Source organism: Neoarius graeffei, chromosome 27, assembly GCF_027579695.1.
Source record: "Neoarius graeffei isolate fNeoGra1 chromosome 27, fNeoGra1.pri, whole genome shotgun sequence".
NCBI lineage: Eukaryota > Metazoa > Chordata > Actinopteri > Siluriformes > Ariidae > Neoarius > Neoarius graeffei.
In genome coordinates, this window is record NC_083595.1 from 25,340,411 (window position 1) to 25,362,076 (window position 21,666).

The following is a 21,666-nucleotide window of genomic DNA, read 5'->3' on the forward strand; positions in this document are numbered from 1 at the left end:
TCAGTGTCCTTCTGAGGTGTTGTTCTTCCTCCTGAAAGAAGGAGGACCGCCACCCCCCAAAGGTCTCCAAACAATTGCCCGTTTAAAAAAAAGGAATATGGCGGCGCACCATATGATATCCATTTTTGGAACAAAATGTTTTAGTTAAGGGTGGCTTCAAAATATTATGTCTGAACTTTTAGCCAAGTAGTCTCACAAGCAGACATCTGGGTTATCAATATATGATTGAATAAACAGAAAATGAATTCATTTTTTTGTTTTTATTCAAAATCAAACTTTGTGAAATGTGCTTGGGACAGTCACGCCATATGAGCTTTTTCTGGTTTGGTTGAAAATTGTGAAAAAATGGAAAATTGAAATCACATGAATGCTGTGTATGTTCATATAAAACAGCACTTTCTGAACAATATCACCAGTTTTTGACATATTTTTCTATAATTTACTTATCTTTGACACATTGGACCAAAAAAAGGCCATGTCATGTCAACCACCCATAAACGAAAGTGAGGCCATGGCTCTGCGTATATGCTTTAACTAGCCAGAGTTAACAGAATTAGATTCAGATTCAAGAATTAAAAGATTCTAACTTTTATTTTAAACATAAATGCATGTGTCTAAATGGAGGTCTGTATTCTACTTGCCAGTATCCTGCTTCTATCACCATGCTTCTAGGGCACATTTATTGGTTATAAAGCATTTCTAATTCTGCAAAATTTTTGAATGGTTACTTTACGCTTGTGATTTCTAAATGTGTATTTTTACTACCACAACACTTGCATTTGTGTCAGGCAGGGATATGTATAGAATAGCACCATGGGGGCAGGGAGACATTACAGTGCCTAAGCTGTGAACAAGTCCGTGAGGAAGCACAGTAGTTATTTTGGAATTCATTCTTTATTGAGATGCTTGAGAGGTCTCTGAAATAAAGACCGAGATAGACAAGTCAACACAGGGTCTCATATTTACATAAATACGGTAGCAGAAAGGCATCAATGCGTGTCAGGTATTCACCTACATCAGAAATAAAAGGACGTTACTTCGCAGGTTTGTCCCCAGCCTCTAGTTTGGGTGCATCTTTGGGCTCCCTGTATGTAGGAAATGCCTCCCATGGACTGTTCAGGTCAAACTTCCTGAACTCCTGTGCAAGTTCCACAGGCTCTGCAACAATCCGTTTCAGCTCATCATCATAGCGCACCTAAGAGACAAAACACATGATTCATGACAGTGCATATAACTATACTTTATATTCTAATGCACATCACATAATCAGCACAAAAATTATAAGGCTTATTAATGAATGTTGTATCACATCGCTGTTGAACTTTTGAATCTGAATGGTCATTGATTAGTTTTCTCTAACAGTGGTTCTGACGGACGGAGGGAGGGAGGGAAGAAAGAAAGGGAGGGAGGAAGGAAGGAAAAGTTTATATTAAATGTAATCTTTCCAATACTCTGGTAACAACTCTTTTCACTGGGATGTGCATGGTTGACACACCACAAAATCTGAGGAGGATAATAATGAGATGAAAAAATATGCTGGCATTCAACAAAAGCACATCATGCAATCATTGACATGGTGACATTGCTTTAAAGTTTCTTTAAGGACAAAGTCTCAGGTGTCAGTGCTTTCCTCCACAAGAAAGCCTTCAGAACAATTCAATTAAAATTTTATTTGGATAGCACTTTTAACAGTGGGCATCGACACAAAGCAGCCTGACAAATACAAATTCCAGCTATAAATTTTACATACTGCATGCAAGTTTATCTGTCATGAGCAAGCCATAGGCAATGGTGGCAAGGAAAACTCTGAGACAACACGAAGAAACCAAAACAGGGGTATGTATGTAAAAAAAACTCAATACATCAGGACTGGACATTAACTTTTTAACCCACTTGGACAAGCAGCAAGATTTTTCACTTGTCTGGACCATAACTTTATTATTATGCATTTACTAGATGAATCAAAGGAAAGTGGTTAGCAAAGTTTATCAAAAAGCAGGCATCATTATGCTTGAATGATTTATAATTTTTCAATAAAAAACTCAAACTTTAACAATAAAGAAAAACTATCCAATGCCTCATTCTGGTGTATGCGTTATTACCTAATCTGCAGTTTTAAATGTTACTCACCCAAATTCAAAGCTTCTGGAGGAAATAAAAGTTCAATCTTGATTAATCCAGTAAAACTTGAAGTATAAATTAATTGAGAAGACATTAGAAAACATTGCGGTCACCAGGTGAAAGGAGACTCCTTTTTGTTGAGCCACTTTGAAAGAAACTCACATTTCCTTTTCTTATGACTTGTTTGTTTGTCCTTTTATCTTTTTGGGATTGTACAGTGGTGTTTGAAAGTTTGTGAACCCTTTAGAATTTATGCAGAAATATAGAAAATATGACCTAAAACATCAGATTTTCACACAAGTCCTAAAAGTAGATAAAGAGAACCCAGTTAAACAAATGAGAAAAATATTATACTTGGTCATTTATTTATTGGGGAAAATGATCCAATATTACATATCTGAGTGGCAAAAGTATGTGAACCTCTGGGATTAGCAGTTAATCTGAAGGTGAAATTAGAGTTAGGTGGTGTTTTCAAATCAATGGGATGACAATCAGGTGTGAGTGGGCACCCTGTTTTATTTAAAGAACAGGGATCTAGCAAAGTCTCATCTTCACAACATGTTTGTGGAAGTGCATCATGGCACAAACAAAGGAGATTTCTTAAGACCTCAGAAAAGTATTGATGATGATCAGGCTGGAAAAGGTTACAAAACCATCCCTAAAGAATTTGGACTCCACCAATCTACAGTCAGATTGTGTACAAACGGAGGGAATTCAAGACCATTGTTACCCTCCCCAGGAGTGGTCGACCAACAAAGATCATTCCAAGAGCAAGGCGTGTAATAGTCGGCAAGGTCACAAAGGACCCCAGGGTAACTTCTAAGCAACTGAAGGCCTCTCTCACATTAGCCAATGTTCATGAGGCTACCATCAGGAGAACACTGAACAACAATGGTGTGCATGGCAGGGTTGCAAGGAGAAAGCCACTGCTCTGCAAAAAGAACATTGCTGCTCATCTGCAGTTTGCTAAAGATCACATGGACAAGCCAGAAGGCTACTGGAAAAAGGTTTTGTGGAAGGATGAGACCAAAATAGAACTTTTCGGTTTAAATGAGAAGCGTTATGTGTGGAGAAAGGAAAACACTGCATTCCAGCATAAGAACCTTATCCCATCTGTGAAACATGGTGGTGGTAGTATCATGGTTTGGGCCTGTTTTGCTGCATCTGGGCCAGGATGGCTTGCCATCATTGATGGAACAATGAATTCTGAATTATACCAGCAAATTCTAAAGTTAAATGTCAGGACATCTGTCCATGAGCTGAATCTCAAGAGAAGGTAGGTCATATAGCAAGACAATGACCTTAAGCACACAAGTCATTCCACCAAAGAATGGTTAAAGAAGAATAAAAAGTTCATGTTTTGGAATGGCCAAGTCCTGACCTTAATCCAATTGAAGTGTTGTGGAAGGACCTGAAGCGAGCAGTTCATGTGAGGAAACTCACCAACATCCCAGAGTTGAAGCTGTTCTGTACAGAGGAATGGGCTAAAATTCCTCCAAGCTAGTGTGTAGGACTGATCAACAGTTACTGGAAACGATTAGTTGCAGTTATTGCTGCACAAGGGGGTCACAGCAGATACTGAATGCAAAAGGTTCACATACTTTTGCCACGCACAGATATGTAATATTGGATCATTTCCCTCAGTAAATAAGTGACCAAGTATAATATTTTTGTCTCATTTGTTTAACTGGGTTCACTTTATCTACTTTTAGGATCTGTGTGAAAATCTAATGTTTTAGGTCATTATGCAGAAATACAGAAAATTCTCAAGGGTTCACAAACTTTCAAGCACCACTGTAAGTCCCCCCCCCAACTCTCTTTTGACAAAATGAAACCAAAAGCAAACAAGTTGGACATAAGGGTGACAGAATCATGGTGTGAACATAAACCATAAGGGAGTTCGGCACTGTTGTAAAATTTCTGCAAAATATTTTACGACATTTGTGATCGTTAATGTGACCTAGGGCTGGGCGATATGAGAAAAAATTATATCACGATATATTTTTTCAAAATTTTTGATAACGATATATATCACGATATAAATCAAATCACCATTTTTGTATTTCCTTTAATTTTCTGCTCAAAATATGAACATTACAAATTAGTAGTTCCTTCCTAATTAACAAAAATAGCTTAACAAGCCTTCAAGTTTCACAGAACCAAAACAAACTGGATGCACATTCTTTTGTTCTTTTTATTCAAATGAATAAACTGAAACTGAAAAATAAAAACTATATACCATTGTTAATCATTTGTGCAAATTCTAGCAGCTTTCAAATAAACAAAGACATATTGACGTGTAAACCTTATGCTGCAAGGAGAAAAAAAGTGCAATCCTGTACGTCAGTGTGTTTAAGGTTTTGTGTAACACTTTGTTGTATGTCCGATTTTAAATATCCAAAATACCTCCACACAACCGAAGATCTCTGGCCCTTCTTTTCAACGATGTCCTCCAGGGCAGTGCTCTGACTTTCCTATTCAGAACTCCGGTCAGTCGGCTTCTCGCTCATTTTTATAATCACTTTGTTGGAGAAATGCCGTGCTCCTGCAAAGTTCACCACAGCCATGCTGTGCGTTGCTGCTATACGTGTGTGTGTTTGTGTGTGCACGCAACCTAACTTGACGTGGCTCTCTTCCAACTGATTGGTTACGTGCGGTACTGTTTAGTTATGATTGGCTATTCGCGTGTCTGTCAAAACTTCGGATGAAGTAATTTTATTGAAGGCGTAGGCTTATCGTAGGCATATCGTACGTGTCTAATTTCTAATCGTAGAGATTTTATATCGTGAATAACATCGTAATCGTAAAATTGCCCAGCCCTAATGTGACCACACAAAAGAAACACAGAACGAATGTCCAAATGAAATGAAGCTTCACCACAAACATTTATTTTATTGGAGGTATTTGACCATTTCTCCAATTTCGATAAATTAAAAGTCTAATAATCTGATTACATATTGTGGTTATCATCATAATCAATATTTGTTTTTGTTTATTATTAACAACAATTCTTTCCCCCACGCTGTACTCTGCTTCCCCGGATTTTTGTAAGCAATACCATGGTGGGTGGCACAGTGGTTAGCACTGTCACCTCACAGTAAGAACGTTCTGGGTTCAAGCCCCATAGCCGACAGGGGCCTGTGTGAGAATTTTGCACGTTCTTCCCGTGTCTGTGGGGGTTTCCTCCAGGTGCTCTGGTTTCCCCAACAGTCCAAAGACATGCAGGTTAGGCCAATTGGAGGCTCCAAGTTGAACCATAGGTGTGAATGGTTGTGAAGCTGCGACAGGCCGAGCAAGCCAGCGGTAGTTTAAGTGTGCTCTTGATAAACACAGGCAGCCTCGTAAGAGGCTGACAACCCACGGCCGGATCACTGAGGTGACTGAACTAGTTTTGTTGGAACTTCATTGATGTAAAGCCTGAACAATTATTATTTAAAAAAAAAAAAGGGGGATTTTTCAACAAATATTCAACTTGTCCTGTCAGACAGGCAGATGCAAATTTGACTTGTCCAGACCAAACATTTGGTTGTCCTGGACAGTCAGACTACCATTAATATCAAGTCCTGTACATGAGATGTTGCTTGCCTGGTGGTTAAACCGTGTGCATACACTTCAGTTTCTACCACGACAGGCTTGATGGCAGTGTTTGATACAGCTGCAGAGAACAAAATTTTTTTACTAATTATCATTATTCATATTTGCGTTAAATTTTACATGTTGTTGTAGGCCTATTTAATTTTTTTTAAACTACTTTGCCACTGAGAGAACTTGTTCATTCTTAATAAATGCAGTTAACTAACTCTATATACTTGTCTAATGTTGCATTGGTAGATTTTATTTCACATTAACAAACTCAAAACATTCTCCATTTTCCTGGACAAAAAGCAAGAAGCACTGCATCAATGCATCTTTCAAGCAGGAAAATTGAGATTAATGGCCCTTTTCCACTACCCTTTTTCAGCTCACTTCAGCCCGACACGGCTCGCGTTTCGACTACCTCAGAACAGCATGACTCAGCTCGCTTCAGCCCTACTCAGCTCCCAAAACTCACACGGTTTTGGAGTGGGGCTGAAGCGAGCCAAACCGAGCCGAGTGGGGCTAGGGGCGTGAGGAGACACTCCCCTGTGCACTGATTGGTGAGGAGGAGTGTCCTCACACGCCCACATACGCCCCACGAGCATGCTGGGATCTGTAAACACCGTAAACCCGGAAGAAGAATAATTACGAATTACGAGAATTTCTGAAGCCTTATGCGCCTCGCCTCATCTATACACTCTTGCTAGTATCTGTTGGCGTTGTCAGTGACAACAAGCCACAGCACCAAGACCAGCAACACTAACGACTCCATGTCCTCCATGTTTATTGTTTACTATCCGGGTCGTGAGACTACCGCTTAAAAGGTCACTGATGTCACTGTTTGCGCCACCTAACATCACATGACGTCCACCCACTTTCGTTAACTCCACCCAATGTGTCCACCCACTTCCAGCCAGCACGGTTCAGCGTGGTTGTAGTCGAAATGCAACTCCAACAGCCCCACTCAGCTCGACTCAGCCCAACTCAGCACGGCACGGCTCAGCCCAACTCAGCCGCGTTGGTAGTGGAAAAGCGGCATAAATAAGAAATTACTCATGTGAAATGAGGGGGTCGTATTTCCAGGGTGTCAGTTAACATCTATTGTTTGTGGAAAAATGAAGACCACTCATTTTGTGCATTTTTGAGCGACAACTTGTAACAGCATAATCTGGTGTTCAAATGTGGAGCGCTTAAGAAAACCGTATAAAGATTGACAGGTCTACATTAAACATGACTACAAACTGGTAAAAAGTATGATAAGCCATTCATTCAAAATTATACCACGCCATTATTTTGCCATTTACAGCCCCAATTCCAAAAGAAGTTGGGATGCTGTGTAAACTTTAAATAAAAATAGAATGCAATAATTTGCAAAATCATAGAAACACTAGATTTCACTGAAAATAGTACAAAGACAACTCATGTTGAAACTCATTTTATTGTTTATTGAAAAATATGCGCTCATTTTGAATTTGATGTCAGCAACATATTTCAAAAAAGTTGGGCTAGGGGCATGTTTACCACCATGTTGCATCATCTCTACTTTTAACAACACTCTGTAAACATTTGGGAACTGGAGACCAATTACTGTAGTTTTGAAAGAGAAATGTTACCACATTCTTGCCTGATGTACAGTTTCAGTAGCTCAACAGTTCCGAGATTCCTTTGTCATATTTTGCGCCAAATGCTTTAAAATGGGACACAGGTCTGGACTGCAGACAGGCCAGTTTAGCACCCAGACTCTTACTATAGAGCCATGCAGTTTTAATATGTGCAGAAAACGGTTTGGCATCGTCTTGCTGAAAGAAGGAAGGCCTTCCCTGAAAAAGCTCTTATCTGGATGGCAGCATCTTGCTCCAAAACGTGTATATATCATTCAGCATTAATGATTCCTTCCCAGATGTACAAGCTACCCATGTCATGTGCACTAATGCAGTGGTTTTCAAAGTGGGGGCCGCCAGGGGGGCCTCAGAAAGTTGGAGGGACGATAAAAAAAATTGCAAAAAAAAATATTTTTAAAATAATTATTAAATATATTGTAATTAGTTTTTAATTATTATAAAATATAATTATTAATGATAAGACATCATATCGAAATGTTGTTTGCCATGCTCATCTCTCCGATTGCCTGTGATATTGCGGTTTGAGCCACTTATCAAGCTACTTTGCTCCTCAAACTAGCATATTGCTAGTGCAAAATGGACAGGTTTTTGAAGAAGAGACCAAAGGTACAAACCAACAGCCCTGCTGTGGAGAACACTGCTGCGAAAAAAAACTAAGTCCTGGCCAACTAAAATCCGAAAATATGAGGCAGCATACATTAAGTATGGCTTTACAGCCATACAGAAAAATGGCCATGATTGCCCGAAATGCGTCCTCTGTCTGGAGACCCTGTCAAACGAGTGCTTAAAACCTTTGAAACTTCAGCATCACTTGGTACAAAAACATCCGACAGATGCCGAAAAAAACAGTAGATTTCTTCAGACGCAAAGAGCATTTGGTCAGGCAATCTGCTGCATTCACCCAGCAAGCTACTGTCCCCGAGCGGGCCCTGAAGGCATCATTTTTAGCCTTGTACCACATTGCTCGTGCTAAAAAACCTCACTCAATTGGAGAAGATTTGCTTATACCAGCAACCAAAGACATTGTCCGAGAATTGCTTGGTGAGGATGCTGCCAAAAAAAAAAAAAAAACGATGCTGTCCCACTCTCTGATAACACCAATCCGTCGGCGCACGGTGACATGGCTCAAGACTGCTCAGCTGTTGGAGCAGGTGAGAGCCAGCGAATACTTCGCACTTCAGCTGGATGAGAGCACAGATTTATCCAATGAGGCCCAACTGCTTGTGTACATCAGATTTATTTCACAGGAAAGATTTGTGGAGGAAATACTATTTTGTAAAGCACTTGAAAGAAGAACTACTGGGAAAGACATTTTTCAAGTTTTGGATGATTACATTGAGTCTAACGGATTGGACTGGACCCGTTGTGTGGGGGTGTGTTCAGATGGAGCCGCGGCAATGACCGGGAAGATCAGTGGAGTGACCGCGCTCATTAAGCAGAAGGCCCCACATATAGTGGCCACCTAGGGTGTAATTTTGGGTAGGGACGTGTCCCTACCAATATTCAGCTGCTACTGTGTAATCACGATCAATAAAACCGATGTCCTAACCTGAGCAATAATTATATGGCACACAAAGGGTTAAATGTATGACACTGCTAATAATCCCCCCTCTAACGTAGATGTACATTCTCTGATTGGCTACCTGTTTCTCGCTAATTTACATGGTTGGCCATCCCAGCTGTCACTCCATCTGCTGTAAAAGCAGCACACTTCCCACAGCAGCCGTGACTACCCGCCCATCAACCCCCCGTATCTCACATGTACACACCTGACCTACGCCACGCACCCCCCACTCTCCGTCAGCCTACAAATTGAGCTGGACTTCGATGTCCATGCATGCTTGCCCTACGACTCGCATGCTGACTTGAGTATCATGGATGATGGCCCCCCCTCCCAAGAAACGAGACATTCGTTCATTCTTCTTCAAAGTCAAGAATGCAAGTGCAGGGTTTCCGTCGAGCTTTAAAAACTCAACAAAATCCTTTTGATGTATGGAAACCCTTCATAAAAGTATTGCTGCGGCTCCTTAGGCAGGTTTAGCAACGTGACAGGATGCATCAGAGCTAGGCTACTGCATAGCTGCAGAGAAAAGGAATGCTGGAGCAATGTAACTTGGTGTGAGATAATATCCTCGTTGAATGAATGTTAAATTTATAGACCTAATGGTTTTACAGAATGTAAGTAATCAGATGTAGGCTACTGCATGGCCATGCAGATGTGCGACTTGCATTTCAGAATCAACAGCGTGACAGCCACTGAGTCTGCTGCGGAGTCTGCTGCGTTCACCGTTTTACAGAGACCTCTTTCTACTACTACTAGGCTAGATACAACAAATCCATGGTCCTTTACTGCCACCTACAGACGAATATTGGTAACTGCAGCATGAACATAGAAGTCACAAGCACATCTGCAGTGAAAATCATAACACACGTTACGAACACAGAAACAGGCAACAAAAAGACATATGGAAAATGGAGGTGGAACAAAAAGACAAAAAAAATGGGGGGTATACTACAAATGCAATACTAATGTAATCATAATCATGCTATAATAGGCAATCACTAAATTATATATCCAAATATCATTTTAACTAAATTTGAGCTTAATTACAGAATAGAAAATGCCACCAGTAGCACCTGTTGAGTATCTCAATAAGGCAGTCAGTGAATTTTAAGACACCCCCCCACACGTCAAACAATACAGATATTGAATTAAAAAAAAAAACAAAAAAAAAAAAAACAATATTTAATGCTAAAAATGCTTAAAGTTTTTAATTCTTATTTTCATGCATTTCTGTGGAAGAGACAGAATGATTGCTTAAACACAAATCAGGAATTGTAATAAATCATCAGATTCTAGAAGATCATGCGATATTATGCATCCATGTTTTTGTGGGGAATAAATTATAGTCTATGTAATAATTTTGCCCTTTTTGGCTAGCCCTTTTTGCTGAGGCTACAACCTTACCATGAAACACTACAGTCATTCTATCCCTAATCTGTTCATATGTCATGCATCAACATATTTTTGTAAGGTGACAAACAGCAGAGAGGCTGGAGGAGATGAAAGACCGTGCAGAGAAGGTAGAGGAACAGAGACTGAAGGAGAGGAATCCACAGCTGGAGGAGATAGAAAAGCAGAAAGAGAGGTTGGAAATTCACAGGTGAGGTTAATGATGGATATGTCAGGTCATGAGATTCAACCCAGTAGGGAGCTGAATTCAGTAGAGAGAGGCAAGGGTGGGATTTGAACCTGCAACCATGGGATCCAAAGACCAACTCCCTAACCATTAGGTCACAGCTGCCCTTGTTAACCTATAAGATCTGCATGACATGAAATTATGATTGCTAATGGGAAAAAAAAAAAACCCACACCTTTCGGAAGCTCTGCCTTGGATCACTTTTGTGCACACCTGTCAACCCTCCCGTTTTTCCGGGAAATCCCTTATTTTGACTTATTTCCCGCTGTCTTCCCGTTTTTTTTATTTTCCCGAAAATATCCCGTATTTTGACATTATATAAAAGTCCCGTATTTTCACAATATAAAAAAGTCGGTAGGTCCAGAATTCATGACGCGCCTCTGACAGGAGTTTAGAGCAGGAAGTCGGGCCATGAATTCACGTCCCCGCCCTCTCAGGCATCAGTAATTACAGAACTCCATCCGGAGGCAAGGCTGAACAAGTGATCAGGTCCAGTGTTGCCAGATTGGGAGGTTTCCCGCCCAAGTTGGGCAGTTTCAAGTGCATTTTGGCGGGTTTTGAACATAATTTGGGCTGGAAAACGTCAGCAGTATCTGGCAACACTGATTAGGTCTGAGGTGAAGATGGTGATGCTAATAGCTAAGAAAAACATTAGCCTCTCTTTCTTTGATGATTTCAACAAGTGCGTGGCTGGAATGTTCCCAGACTCTTCCATCGCAAAGAAATTTTCCATGGGAAAAACGAAAGCCTCCCAAATAATCAAAGGTAAGCTACACATGTTTACATTAAGTATGTCCTGGCTAAGACCTCATAAATAGCCTAGTGTAAACTAATTGGTGTATTAACTGTTTTATCCACTCATTATTTTATTTTCTATCTGAAACTTACCCATTTTAAAATCACTCTTAGTTTAATATCTTATATTACTCTATCTATCTATCTATCTATCTATCTATCGTTACGAGGCCATGACTATGGTTAAACCATAATAAATTGCAATGGAATTGAATTTACTGACTGGTTATATAATGACCTTTCTTATTTTAACATAAGATGCATATTTTAGCCCTTAATTTGGGAAATAACTGGTACCACTGAAAGCAAATAAAAATAAATGTATAGTTTATTCACAAATGCACTCTATAAACCATAAGCATATTGAGTTTGGGTCTTGGCTATCACCAACATGCACCAGAGTACAGGAAATCACAAATACTAGATAGAAAATTGCCCCCCATTCAACTACACACCCACTTTTGGTGAAGGGTATGACTTTCCGAAATTTTCCCTTATTTTGAGTTAAAAGGAAATATCCCTTTTTTTTTCAAACCTCAAAGTTGACAGGTATGCTTTTGTGTCCCCACCAATGTCAAAATTAAAAGTTACTCCTTTGGTGGCCACACACTGCATGCTCCATCGCGAGGCACTGGTCGCAAAAAGGATGGATAACGAGTTGAATCAGGTACTACAGGGGGTTATACAAGTAGTGAATTTTATTAAAGCCCGTCCCATGAAACACAGACTGTTTACCCTGCTTTGTAATGAGATGGGCGCTCATTTTGAGAGCATGGTGAAGTTGGTTTCAGGTTGGATATTCGTTGGATATTCAGATATCAGTGAATTCGTTGGATATTCAGATATCAGTGAAATACCATTGTTTTTCAATGGGGAAACACTTTTTTTTTCAAAAGCTTTGACATAAAGTGACCTTGGGACCCCAAACTTTGCAGCATGCATCACCTATACAGGCGCAATAGGGCACACCCCAAATTATTGGATTTTAGTTCCTCTTCAATGTACATCTCCATCAATTTAAAATACCATTGTTTTTCAATGGGGAAGCAATTTTTTTTCAATAGTTTTGAGACCTTGGGACCCCAAACCTTGCAGCATGCATCATCTATACAGGTGCAATAGGGCACACCCAAAATGATTGGATTTTAGTTCCTCTTCAATGTATATCTCCATCAATTTAAAATACCATTGTTTTTCAATGGGGAAACACTTTTTTTTCAATAGCTTTGACAAAGTGACCTTGGGACCCCAAACCTTGCAGCATGCATCACCTATACAGGTGCAATAGGGCACACACCAAATTATTGGTTCAATAGCTTTGACATAAAGTGACCTTGGGACCCCAAACTTTGCAGCATGCATCACCTATACAGGCGCAATAGGGCACACCCCAAATTATTGGATTTTAGTTCCTCTTCAATGTATATCTCCATCAATTTAAAATACCATTGTTTTTCAATGGGGAAACACTTTTTTTTTCAATAGCTTTGACATAAAGCGACCTTGGGACCCCAAACCTTGCAGCATGCATCACCTATACAGGCGCAATAGGGCACACACCAAATTATTGGATTTTAGTTCCTCTTCAATGTATATCTCCATCAAATTAAAATACCATTGTTTTTCAATGGGGAAACAATTTTTTTTCAATAGCTTTGAGACCTTGGGACCCCAAACCTTGCAGCATGCATCATCTATACAGGTGCAATAGGGCACACCCAAAATGATTGGATTTTAGTTCCTCTTCAATGTATATCTTCATCAAATTAAAATACCATTGTTTTTCTATGGGGAAACCTATTTTGGGTCCCCAAACCTTGCAGAACGCTTCGGCTACATGGGTGTTACGTGTTACGCCTCCTGTGTCTGTGTGTGCATGTTTCTCTCTCTTGCATGTGTGTCTCTCTCTCCCTCTCTCTCTCTCCCCAGGTGTAGCGGTTGGTATTGGCTCCTTCTCCTTCACCTGTTTCCACTTGAGGAAGGCCTATATAAACCTGTGCTTCCACCTGCCAGAGAGAGGAGAGGGCTTTTTGCACGCTCGCCTTGCCATTGCGCGTCTGTCGGCTCGGTTGGAGGGTTGGCTCCTGGGGCTGCCACCCTCTCTGCTGGACTTTTGCATTCCGTTTTTCTATCACCTTTTGTTAAGCACTATTGTAAATAAATTTCACTTTTTCACTGTACGTCGTCTTGCGTTTTGGGTTTGTGTCGCCACCCTGGTTTTTGATTGTTCATGCCTCCCTAGAGCATGTAACAATGGGACCACTAAGGCACACCAGTCAACAATAAAGAGCCTGATCTGAACTCGTCAGTCATGGTTGAAAATGGGGACAGAGAATTTCAACGACGGCATTCCCCACCTTAATGCTGCTCTATGGCTGCCCCCCCCCATAGTCCATAGACTCCCCACGCAAAGTCCATGTTACCCTTCACACACAGCCCATGCTCAGGCCACCCACATCAATCCCCTGCCCCACAATCACACATACTTACACAGTACAGGTGAACAACTCAAATTTCGCTTATGCTATAGGCCTAGTAGTACTACAATGCATATCAAAAAAGGAAAGCCTTTTAATGCTTTTATTCTTGCATTTTAGCATGTCTTGCACCAAAAGTGGTTTTTACAATATGTTCTTTAAAGCAGTGGTTCGTAAACTTTTTTCAGCCCCCTGGACCGATGACCATTTCCTGCGGCAACCTTAAAGTAAAGCACCACAAAATTTCAAATGCATTATTTTCCAGTAGTCTACACATTAAAAAGTGTATTCATTATTTTTTTTCATAAGGCCGCCATATAATAACCCCGTGGGCGCGTTTGAACTTTGTGCGCTGCATAGCGCCATATTTAAATTATTATTGGTTCTGAGAATGCTCTGACGTCATTGATCCAGTTGGTATGATTAGAGCCCATTAAGATAAGTGATAAAGAAGCTCAGAGCAGGCTTCCAACCCGCCAAATTGCACGCTTCTGTTTCTGGTAAGCAGCCATCATGCCGGGGTGTGTAGTTTGTAAAAACTACAATGGATGTTTGAAGTGTAAAGGTGTAAGTTTTCACAGATTTCCAAAGGATGATCGCAGGCTACAAAAGCTTGAGTATTTGCAGGCTGTGTGGCAGCGGACACAGACTGGTGTGATTGAACACAAAATTGGTTTGTGGCGTGATGCATGGTTTAGTTGAACATAATGTTGAATGCCTGTGAGATTCAGTGCGGTGTTATTCCTGGAAGCTGGCTGGTGCTACTGTTGCAAGCGTGGTGGCAAAGTCTCAAAGTAGTAGCCTACTGATGCCGTGTAGTTGTGAGTCAGATGACAAAGGAAAAAAAAACGCTCTCTAGCTTATCCACTCACTAGCTGCTACTTTTATAACTGCCACCACACAGTCTCAACGTCTCGGCCGTCCCACTCAGCGACGCTCTGGGCGTCTAGAAGGCTTGGATCAGCCGGCGGGGCGATACTTGCAGCTTCCCCTGGCCTGGCCACTGTGCCCCCCTCTTCGCTCTCCTCCGTCCCTGCGCCAGCGGAATCTGACCAGCGTGGCTGGAAGTTGTAAGCAGTAATGTTGTCAGGGTCTAAATGGTCGCCCATATTGAAGGAAACCGCCAATTACCATAGTCACTGATCGAAAACAAGCTCTTCCGAGGCGTGCAAAAATCTTGCAAAAGGTTTTTTTTTTTAAGTAGCCTATAGAATATTAAACATTTTCATATTAGGCCTACAATCTCAAAATGGAATGTAGGCCTACACAGACAATTTGAGAAGGTTATCTGCCCGCCATTTACATTTTACATTGTATTTGTTTTTCTTTTTTCTACAATGTAAATGGCGGACAGATAGCCTGCTCAAATCTTGATCACTGACGTCACAGCCATGAGAGAGGAAAGCTCAAACGTGTCCACAGGGTAATTATATGGCGGACTAATGTAAAAAATCAAATGAATGTACTTTTAAAAATGTGTAGACTACTGGAAAATAATGAATTTGAAATGTTGTGTTGTTTTCCTTTAAAGAGGGAACACATTATTGTACTGATGAGGTGCACTTTCTTTCACTATGCGCAGCACCAGATTTAGGCAAAAGCAGCACCAGCTGAAATAACCAGATATAAGTACATTGCCGAACACAAAGGGAAAACATATGATTGTTTTGAAGGAAACATTGGAACATTTTGGAGTGGATGTTTTGAGAACAATAAACTGTATATTAAGGGTGAGCAGACGCCCTCATTTTCCTGGACATGTTCTCATTTAAGACATTTAAAAAAAAATTGACAATCTCAAGTTGCTCTTGAGATTGTCAAGTTCAGTTTCTCTTCTTTTAGTAAGGAGTTTGCAACAAACAGCGTGAGCAGCACTTCACTTCATGGAATGGAATGGCTTTAATTGTCAAATCTGCACATGTACAAGACATGCAAAGTATTTGAGGTTGTAAACCTGCGTACATACAAAGTATTTGAGATTGTAAATCATAGATCTGATTTCTAGGTAGGCTACTCTGTGGTCGATCCCCGCCAATAAATGCCAGTCTGGCAGCAGAGAGGCTGCATGCGTTAGGCCTGGGTCTTCGGTTAGGGTTAGCAAGAGGAAAGAGGGACACTCGTAAAGTTGATAAAGAACAAAAGGCACAATTATACAGCTGCTTATTTTTGGTACAGAAATAAGGCCTCGAAAATCACGCTGTGTTTCGTGCTGGTTAATGTTCGCAACCTTCCACACTATCCCAACTATAATTGAAGGGCGGGGCGATTATGAGATCGACAGTCATGCAGTCTGCTCGTGAGAAGTAGGCATCCTGTCACACAGAAGAGGAGCACATGGCGTAGCATGTTAAAGAAAGTGGATGATGGGGTGGTTTAAGAAAGGGCAGAAAAAGAAAAATGTTGACGTCTGGCAACAGGCAGGAGGAAGAGAAAACGTTGTCAAGTGTTTCATCTCTGAAAGACTATGTGACGATGTGTTGCCAGAGCAGTGGTCTGCTGTGACACTAGCTGTGTTTAACAGCGACAACAAAAGACAGCAAAGGTGGTTGAAGATGATTTGGCAGCAGGACAGACGGGGAGTTCGCACTGAAGCGTTGGAAGGTAAGCTACCAGTAGTCCAGTAGTTTACATGCATTCGAGAAAATCGAATTATTGCCTTAGTAAGACAAAGGTCGGAGTATTAAAGGCCATGCAAACACCTTAGTCGAGCGGCGGGAATCGACTATGCTTGCTTGATAATGCCATTGTTAGTCGGACTATGTAACCACCTTAGTCGAGCTATTGACTCTGGGCTCACCGTCCCATCTGCAAGTTACCAAAATTATCAAAGACCAAGCCGTTTAAATCAGAAACAAAACATCTTTAGCGGTTATGAGAGCTTGTGTGTTATCAATAGAGAGAACGAGCGTGTGCGTGTTTTTTTAAACCATGAAATCGGGTCTGCGCGCTGCGCAAAAGCGGGAAAGACGGAGAAAGAAATGTGTCTGTTCACGTTTGTGGCTTTATTTCCTTTTCAACGTTAAAATGTGCTTATGTGCAGCGGTAATCAACTAGGGGAGACCGGGGCTTGTTGGCACAGGGGCAAGTTGGCACAGGCTGATTTTCTGGGCCATTACAGGGGGCAGCATCAAAATTCCAACAATAAAATGATGCCTAGCTTGAGTACAGTTAATCCATCTAATGCAGAGCAGTCAAAGTTATTAACTCTTAAGGTGAGAGAATTTTTTTGATTTTGTGATGACCAAACTAAAAATCGACACCTTCCACTAAATTAGCTCTAAAAAGCTAGTACTAAGGAATAGGGAAATAAAAAATATTGCATTTGATAGATGGAGGATCTAGCTATAATTTCATATTAAAACTGGAATTCTGTGGTGTCAGATGTTAACAGGCCAACATTATTTTTGTCAAGAGTGCTGTACTGATGTGCACGGGGCAAGTTGGCACACTCATTTACATTGACATTCTATGGCATGTGCCAACTTACCCCGTGGCTGTAAGGATGTATTGCAGATTATTGTGGTTCACATACACACTCAGCTGTACCAGCAGATGAAGACAGCGAAAGTTCTGAAGGAAAAGAAGGTGAGGAAGAGACAGAGGATGAAGACCGGCAGAAGGATGATCAGGACAGTGAAGACAACACAGACAAGCGTGGTTCACATACACACTCAGCTGTACCAGCAGATGAAGACAGGGAAAGTTCTGAAGGAAAAGGTGAGGAAGAGACAGAGGATGAAAACCGGCAGAATGATGATCAGGATAGAGAAGACAACACAGACAGGTGTGGTTCACATACACGCTCAGCTGTACCAGCAGATGAAGACAGCGAAAGTTCTGAAGGAAAAGAAGGTGAGGAAGAGACAGAGGATGAAGACCGGCAGAAGGATGATCAGGACAGTGAAGACAACACAGACAAGCGTGGTTCACATACACGCTCAGCTGTACCAGCAGATGAAGAGGAGGCATACAGAACATGCAATGCAGGACCAAAACTATTCAGACTGACGATAAAAAGAAAACATTGGAACAAAATAAAGCCAGAAAAAGGACAAAGAAAACTAAAACCCCCATGGACAGATGTTTTTTATAACGAATTCAGAAGACAAAATCCATCTTGCACGTTGGCATTCAAGTATCAAAATGTGAAAAAACATGACAGCCGCAAAAAGAATGTGCCATACCTTCATGCCACAGCAAGATGCACATTTGACGATTGTTGCATATATCACTTTGAAATGAAAGACCCACCAAAAGCAAACGTAAAAAATGTTACTGTAATAGTAACAAGATTTGGGGAAGTCAGTCACCTACGATCCCAGAAAAAATTCAGGCCGGCAAAATATCTTCGTCGAGGCAAAATAGCAAAGGCCATACAGAATGGTGTGAGCAATTGTTATGATTTACTCAAAAACACCCATTGAAGAACTTGTGGCGGGAAACATCACAAGAAGCCTGACGAAGGATGTTTTAAAAAAAATATCCTCTGAGATTCGAAGTGTGGCAAAGCTTCACAATGATAATGTGTTGGAGCTAATGCTCACACAAAATTGAGAGAGAGTGGTCAGCATGCCTCTTCAAATGGTTATTTGCAGTTATTGCAGATAGAGCCATTTGCAGCTCACTTGTACACAAATGCAGGCCTCCAAATTGTGTGTGCACATTTAAAACAATCTATGGAAACATGCCTCTACCTTGATGCCACAGGTGGAGTGGTGCAGAAGCTCCCCAACCAGTCTAAGAGAGTACTTTACTATGCCCTGGTCCTGCCGGGTGCGGGCAAGGACAAGCCACCTCTTCCTGTGGCAGAACTTGTCACCAACAGCCACACAGTGCCCTCAATATCTCATTGGCTGATGGAGTTTTTCAGGAGAATGCGTCAAATGACAGGGAGGAGAGTAGCCCAGATGGAAACCGATTACAGTTGGGCCCTGATCGATAGTGTTCTTCTGGCCTGCAACCATGAGGACATCTCTGGCTATCTTGACAGAACATTTTCAGTTGTGATTGGTACAGGGAAACAGACCCCTTTCATTGTGCTCCATTTGTGCTCTGTGCACATACTGAAGGCAGTGTCACAATCATTTGGGAGACAAACATCGGACAAAGGCTTAAAGGAGTATGCCACATAATGCTTTGCTTTCTTGTTAAATTGCACTACAATGCAAGAGGCCCTTGAGGTCTTCTACCACACGGCTGTATGTTTTTGTGCAGAGCAACTCACAGAGTCAGTCCACAACAGCAAGCAGTACCTCGACCACTGCATTTTGAAATGTGAAGACCTGTCTTTTGAAGACATGTACAAAACAGAGGAGACGAGGACAAGGAATTCCAGTGACCCCAACAAGGGCATTCTGGCTAGGTCCCCATTTACTGCGGTTTTTGCTCAAAGAAGGGAGCAAGCAAAATGTGATGTAATGTGTGATCAAGCAGTAGATGAAGACAACCATTACCACTGCCCTGGGATCATTGATGTCTTGTTAAAGACCTACATGGGAATTAGCTTGTGGAGTGGTGTACTCCTTGGTGACCTTTCACGGCACATAGATGGAACCACCATAGGAACAGGGCCATACAAAACAAGGGACACCAACTGCCATGCTGAGCTCTGGTTTGGATTAGTCAAACATCGCATCCTTGGCAAGAAGACACACCTCAGACCTGCTGAGTTCATTTCGAAAATGTTCACCTCAGTGCCGGGAAGATATGTCGAGCATTTAATGCAACACAGCCTGCCAATGGAGATACTTGGTGGAAACCTCAGAAGCTGTCTGAAGCCAGAGGATGACCCAGAAGAACAGTGGTCCAAGCGGGCCACCTCCTCTGGAAGCTCGAAGAGGAAATCCAAGTATTTCAATCCACCAACACAACTTCCTAAGCCAAAGGGCAAGACAGTACCAAACAGGAAGGTAAAAATCGAGCCAAAAGAGGTTGAAGACTCTCAGGTAAAGTTTTTTTTTTTAATGAACATTCTAGAACCTAACCAAATAAACTACTTTTATCCACATGCAATCCATAAAATACATGTTTATTCTGACTTTCTTTTTAGCTTGATGTGTTGTGGAAGAAGAGGCCGACAGAGGTGGTTGTGTCCGTGCTCCCATCGCAGATTAAGGGTCGAAGCATATTCGTACACCATAGTGAGTTGTGTTCATTGAAACCACATCAGTGGTTGACAGGCGAGGTAGGCATCTTTTCTTCTCCTTTGCCTTTCATTCCTTGTTTTGCCATCTTTACATTTGCTTCAAACTGACATGCCTGGCAGATGAATTGGGAACTGCATGCCTCTGGCACCTTTGAATAATGGAAACATAATGAAAGCTTATAGCTATTACTCAGTGAGCCAAATACTATGAATAGGCCATAATTACGTTATTTCCATTGACGAAATGTGGTTTGTTTTCATATGACCAAGGTGTGTGAGAATACTTTATTAGTGAAACATTTTCTTATGTTGCCAGATTATTCAGGCACTGATGCACATCAATGCTTTCGCATTGAATGTGGCTGACAGAATTTATCTAATGGACCACTACACTGCTGGAGTAATTCTGACTGGGGACAGGGCGTCTGTACGCCGCCAAAGTTTACCGAAGGTAATGCTCAGTGTCTGCCTCTGATGGCATGTTGTGTTATGGGAATAGTTCAATAATTACCAGGTATTTCTACATGAATATCTCTATCAAATATGGTAAACAGGACACACCACACAGTCTTGACGAATAACCCCAGTTACACTTTCATCTGTCATTAAACATTGATGTTTCAATGTTATAGGTAAACTTTGACAACTATGAAGCCATTATATCATTCATCCACATCAGAAATAACCACTGGAACGCACTGGTTTGTGGCACTAGTCATCAGCAATCATTTACATGTTTACCATATTGAGAAATAGCTGTAAATATTAGTTGCATAATACCCTCTGTTATTTCACAGTACATACATGCAAATTCTGCCAGAGTTTTTGTGTGCGACCCATCACCAGCATCCAATGAACACAAGGACTCATGTGTTGCTGCCCAGAGAATACGGTAAGGTTTATTTTTGTTATTTTTGTAATTATTTAGATGCTTTGTAATCAATCACATTTAGATCAAATAACAGCAATTCCCCCACAAGCAATATTTAAGAAAATAGAAAAAGATAAAATGATAATGACAAAGTGACAAGGATTTTGTTTGTTACATGCATACACAAGTACCATAAAGTGCTTTAATAATGCATAAAGTGCAAAATGGTGTGGTTGGGCAGTGCATAGGCTGTGTGTGGAGAATATGGGAGTATATGGAAGACCATACACTACTCTGTTGGGCAACATGGACTGTGTGTGTGGCAGGAAGGGAATATGGGCAGCAAATATGCATATGTATACAGAGGTTTCAGACAAGTAAAAGTAAAAAAGACCAAATTAAAACCCTGCCACAACTCTGATCCAACCAGCAGGTGGATAGGTGGATCAGCCACTCAGGGAAGTCACCTGTGTTGGAAGTAAAACGTGGCAGGGGTTTTACTTTCCAAGCTACTTTTACTTCCTTTTTGACACTTCTTTGTTTTGTATGTGATGTGAAGGGGAATGAGGTAATTGGGGTCTACTTTATGTGTCTGAGGTGTGAGAGGGTACTCAGTGTTGGGGTGGGAGCTCATGTACTATGTAAAGATGGGAGTGCATGGACAGTGTTTAGGAGCACATGAGCTGAGAGGATAGGGGGAGCACAGCATGTTCATTCCTAAACATAGTTGCTATTGTTTAATTCGTATTGTATCGTCTAAAGAACCTACTAAATCACATGTCTTTAGCGAATACTTAAAAATGAGGAGAGCCTGCCACGGCAATACCGACTGGGTGGACATCCCTTGGAAAGGTGCTGT

At 41.1% G+C, this 21,666-nt stretch overlaps 2 protein-coding genes across 3 annotated transcripts in view; one reads left to right on the plus strand and one right to left on the minus strand.

Annotated features, from left to right (window-relative positions):
• Positions 1-245: 245 nt before the first annotated feature.
• Positions 246-21,666, minus strand: part of ndufs3 (NADH:ubiquinone oxidoreductase core subunit S3) — an 81,648-nt gene continuing 60,227 nt past the window's right edge. Inside the window, exons 7-8 of one of the 2 annotated variants that reach the window (XM_060911779.1) lie at positions 1,016-1,195; positions 246-917 (exon numbers count right to left, since the gene is read on the minus strand). In XM_060911779.1, the coding sequence (XP_060767762.1) occupies positions 1,034-1,195 (162 nt within the window). In that variant the 3' untranslated portion in view covers positions 246-917; positions 1,016-1,033. Of the gene's footprint in view, positions 1,196-21,666 lie in introns of both variants that reach the window. The other variant, XM_060911778.1, reaches the window with a different exon arrangement.
• The window catches only part of LOC132874764 (uncharacterized), a 2,276-nt gene continuing 1,226 nt past the window's right edge, over positions 20,617-21,666 (plus strand). The window contains exons 1-2 of the mRNA XM_060911160.1: positions 20,617-20,637; positions 20,734-20,828. Of these exons, the coding sequence (XP_060767143.1) occupies positions 20,805-20,828 (24 nt within the window). The 5' untranslated portion in view covers positions 20,617-20,637; positions 20,734-20,804. The remainder of the gene's footprint in view (positions 20,638-20,733; positions 20,829-21,666) is intronic.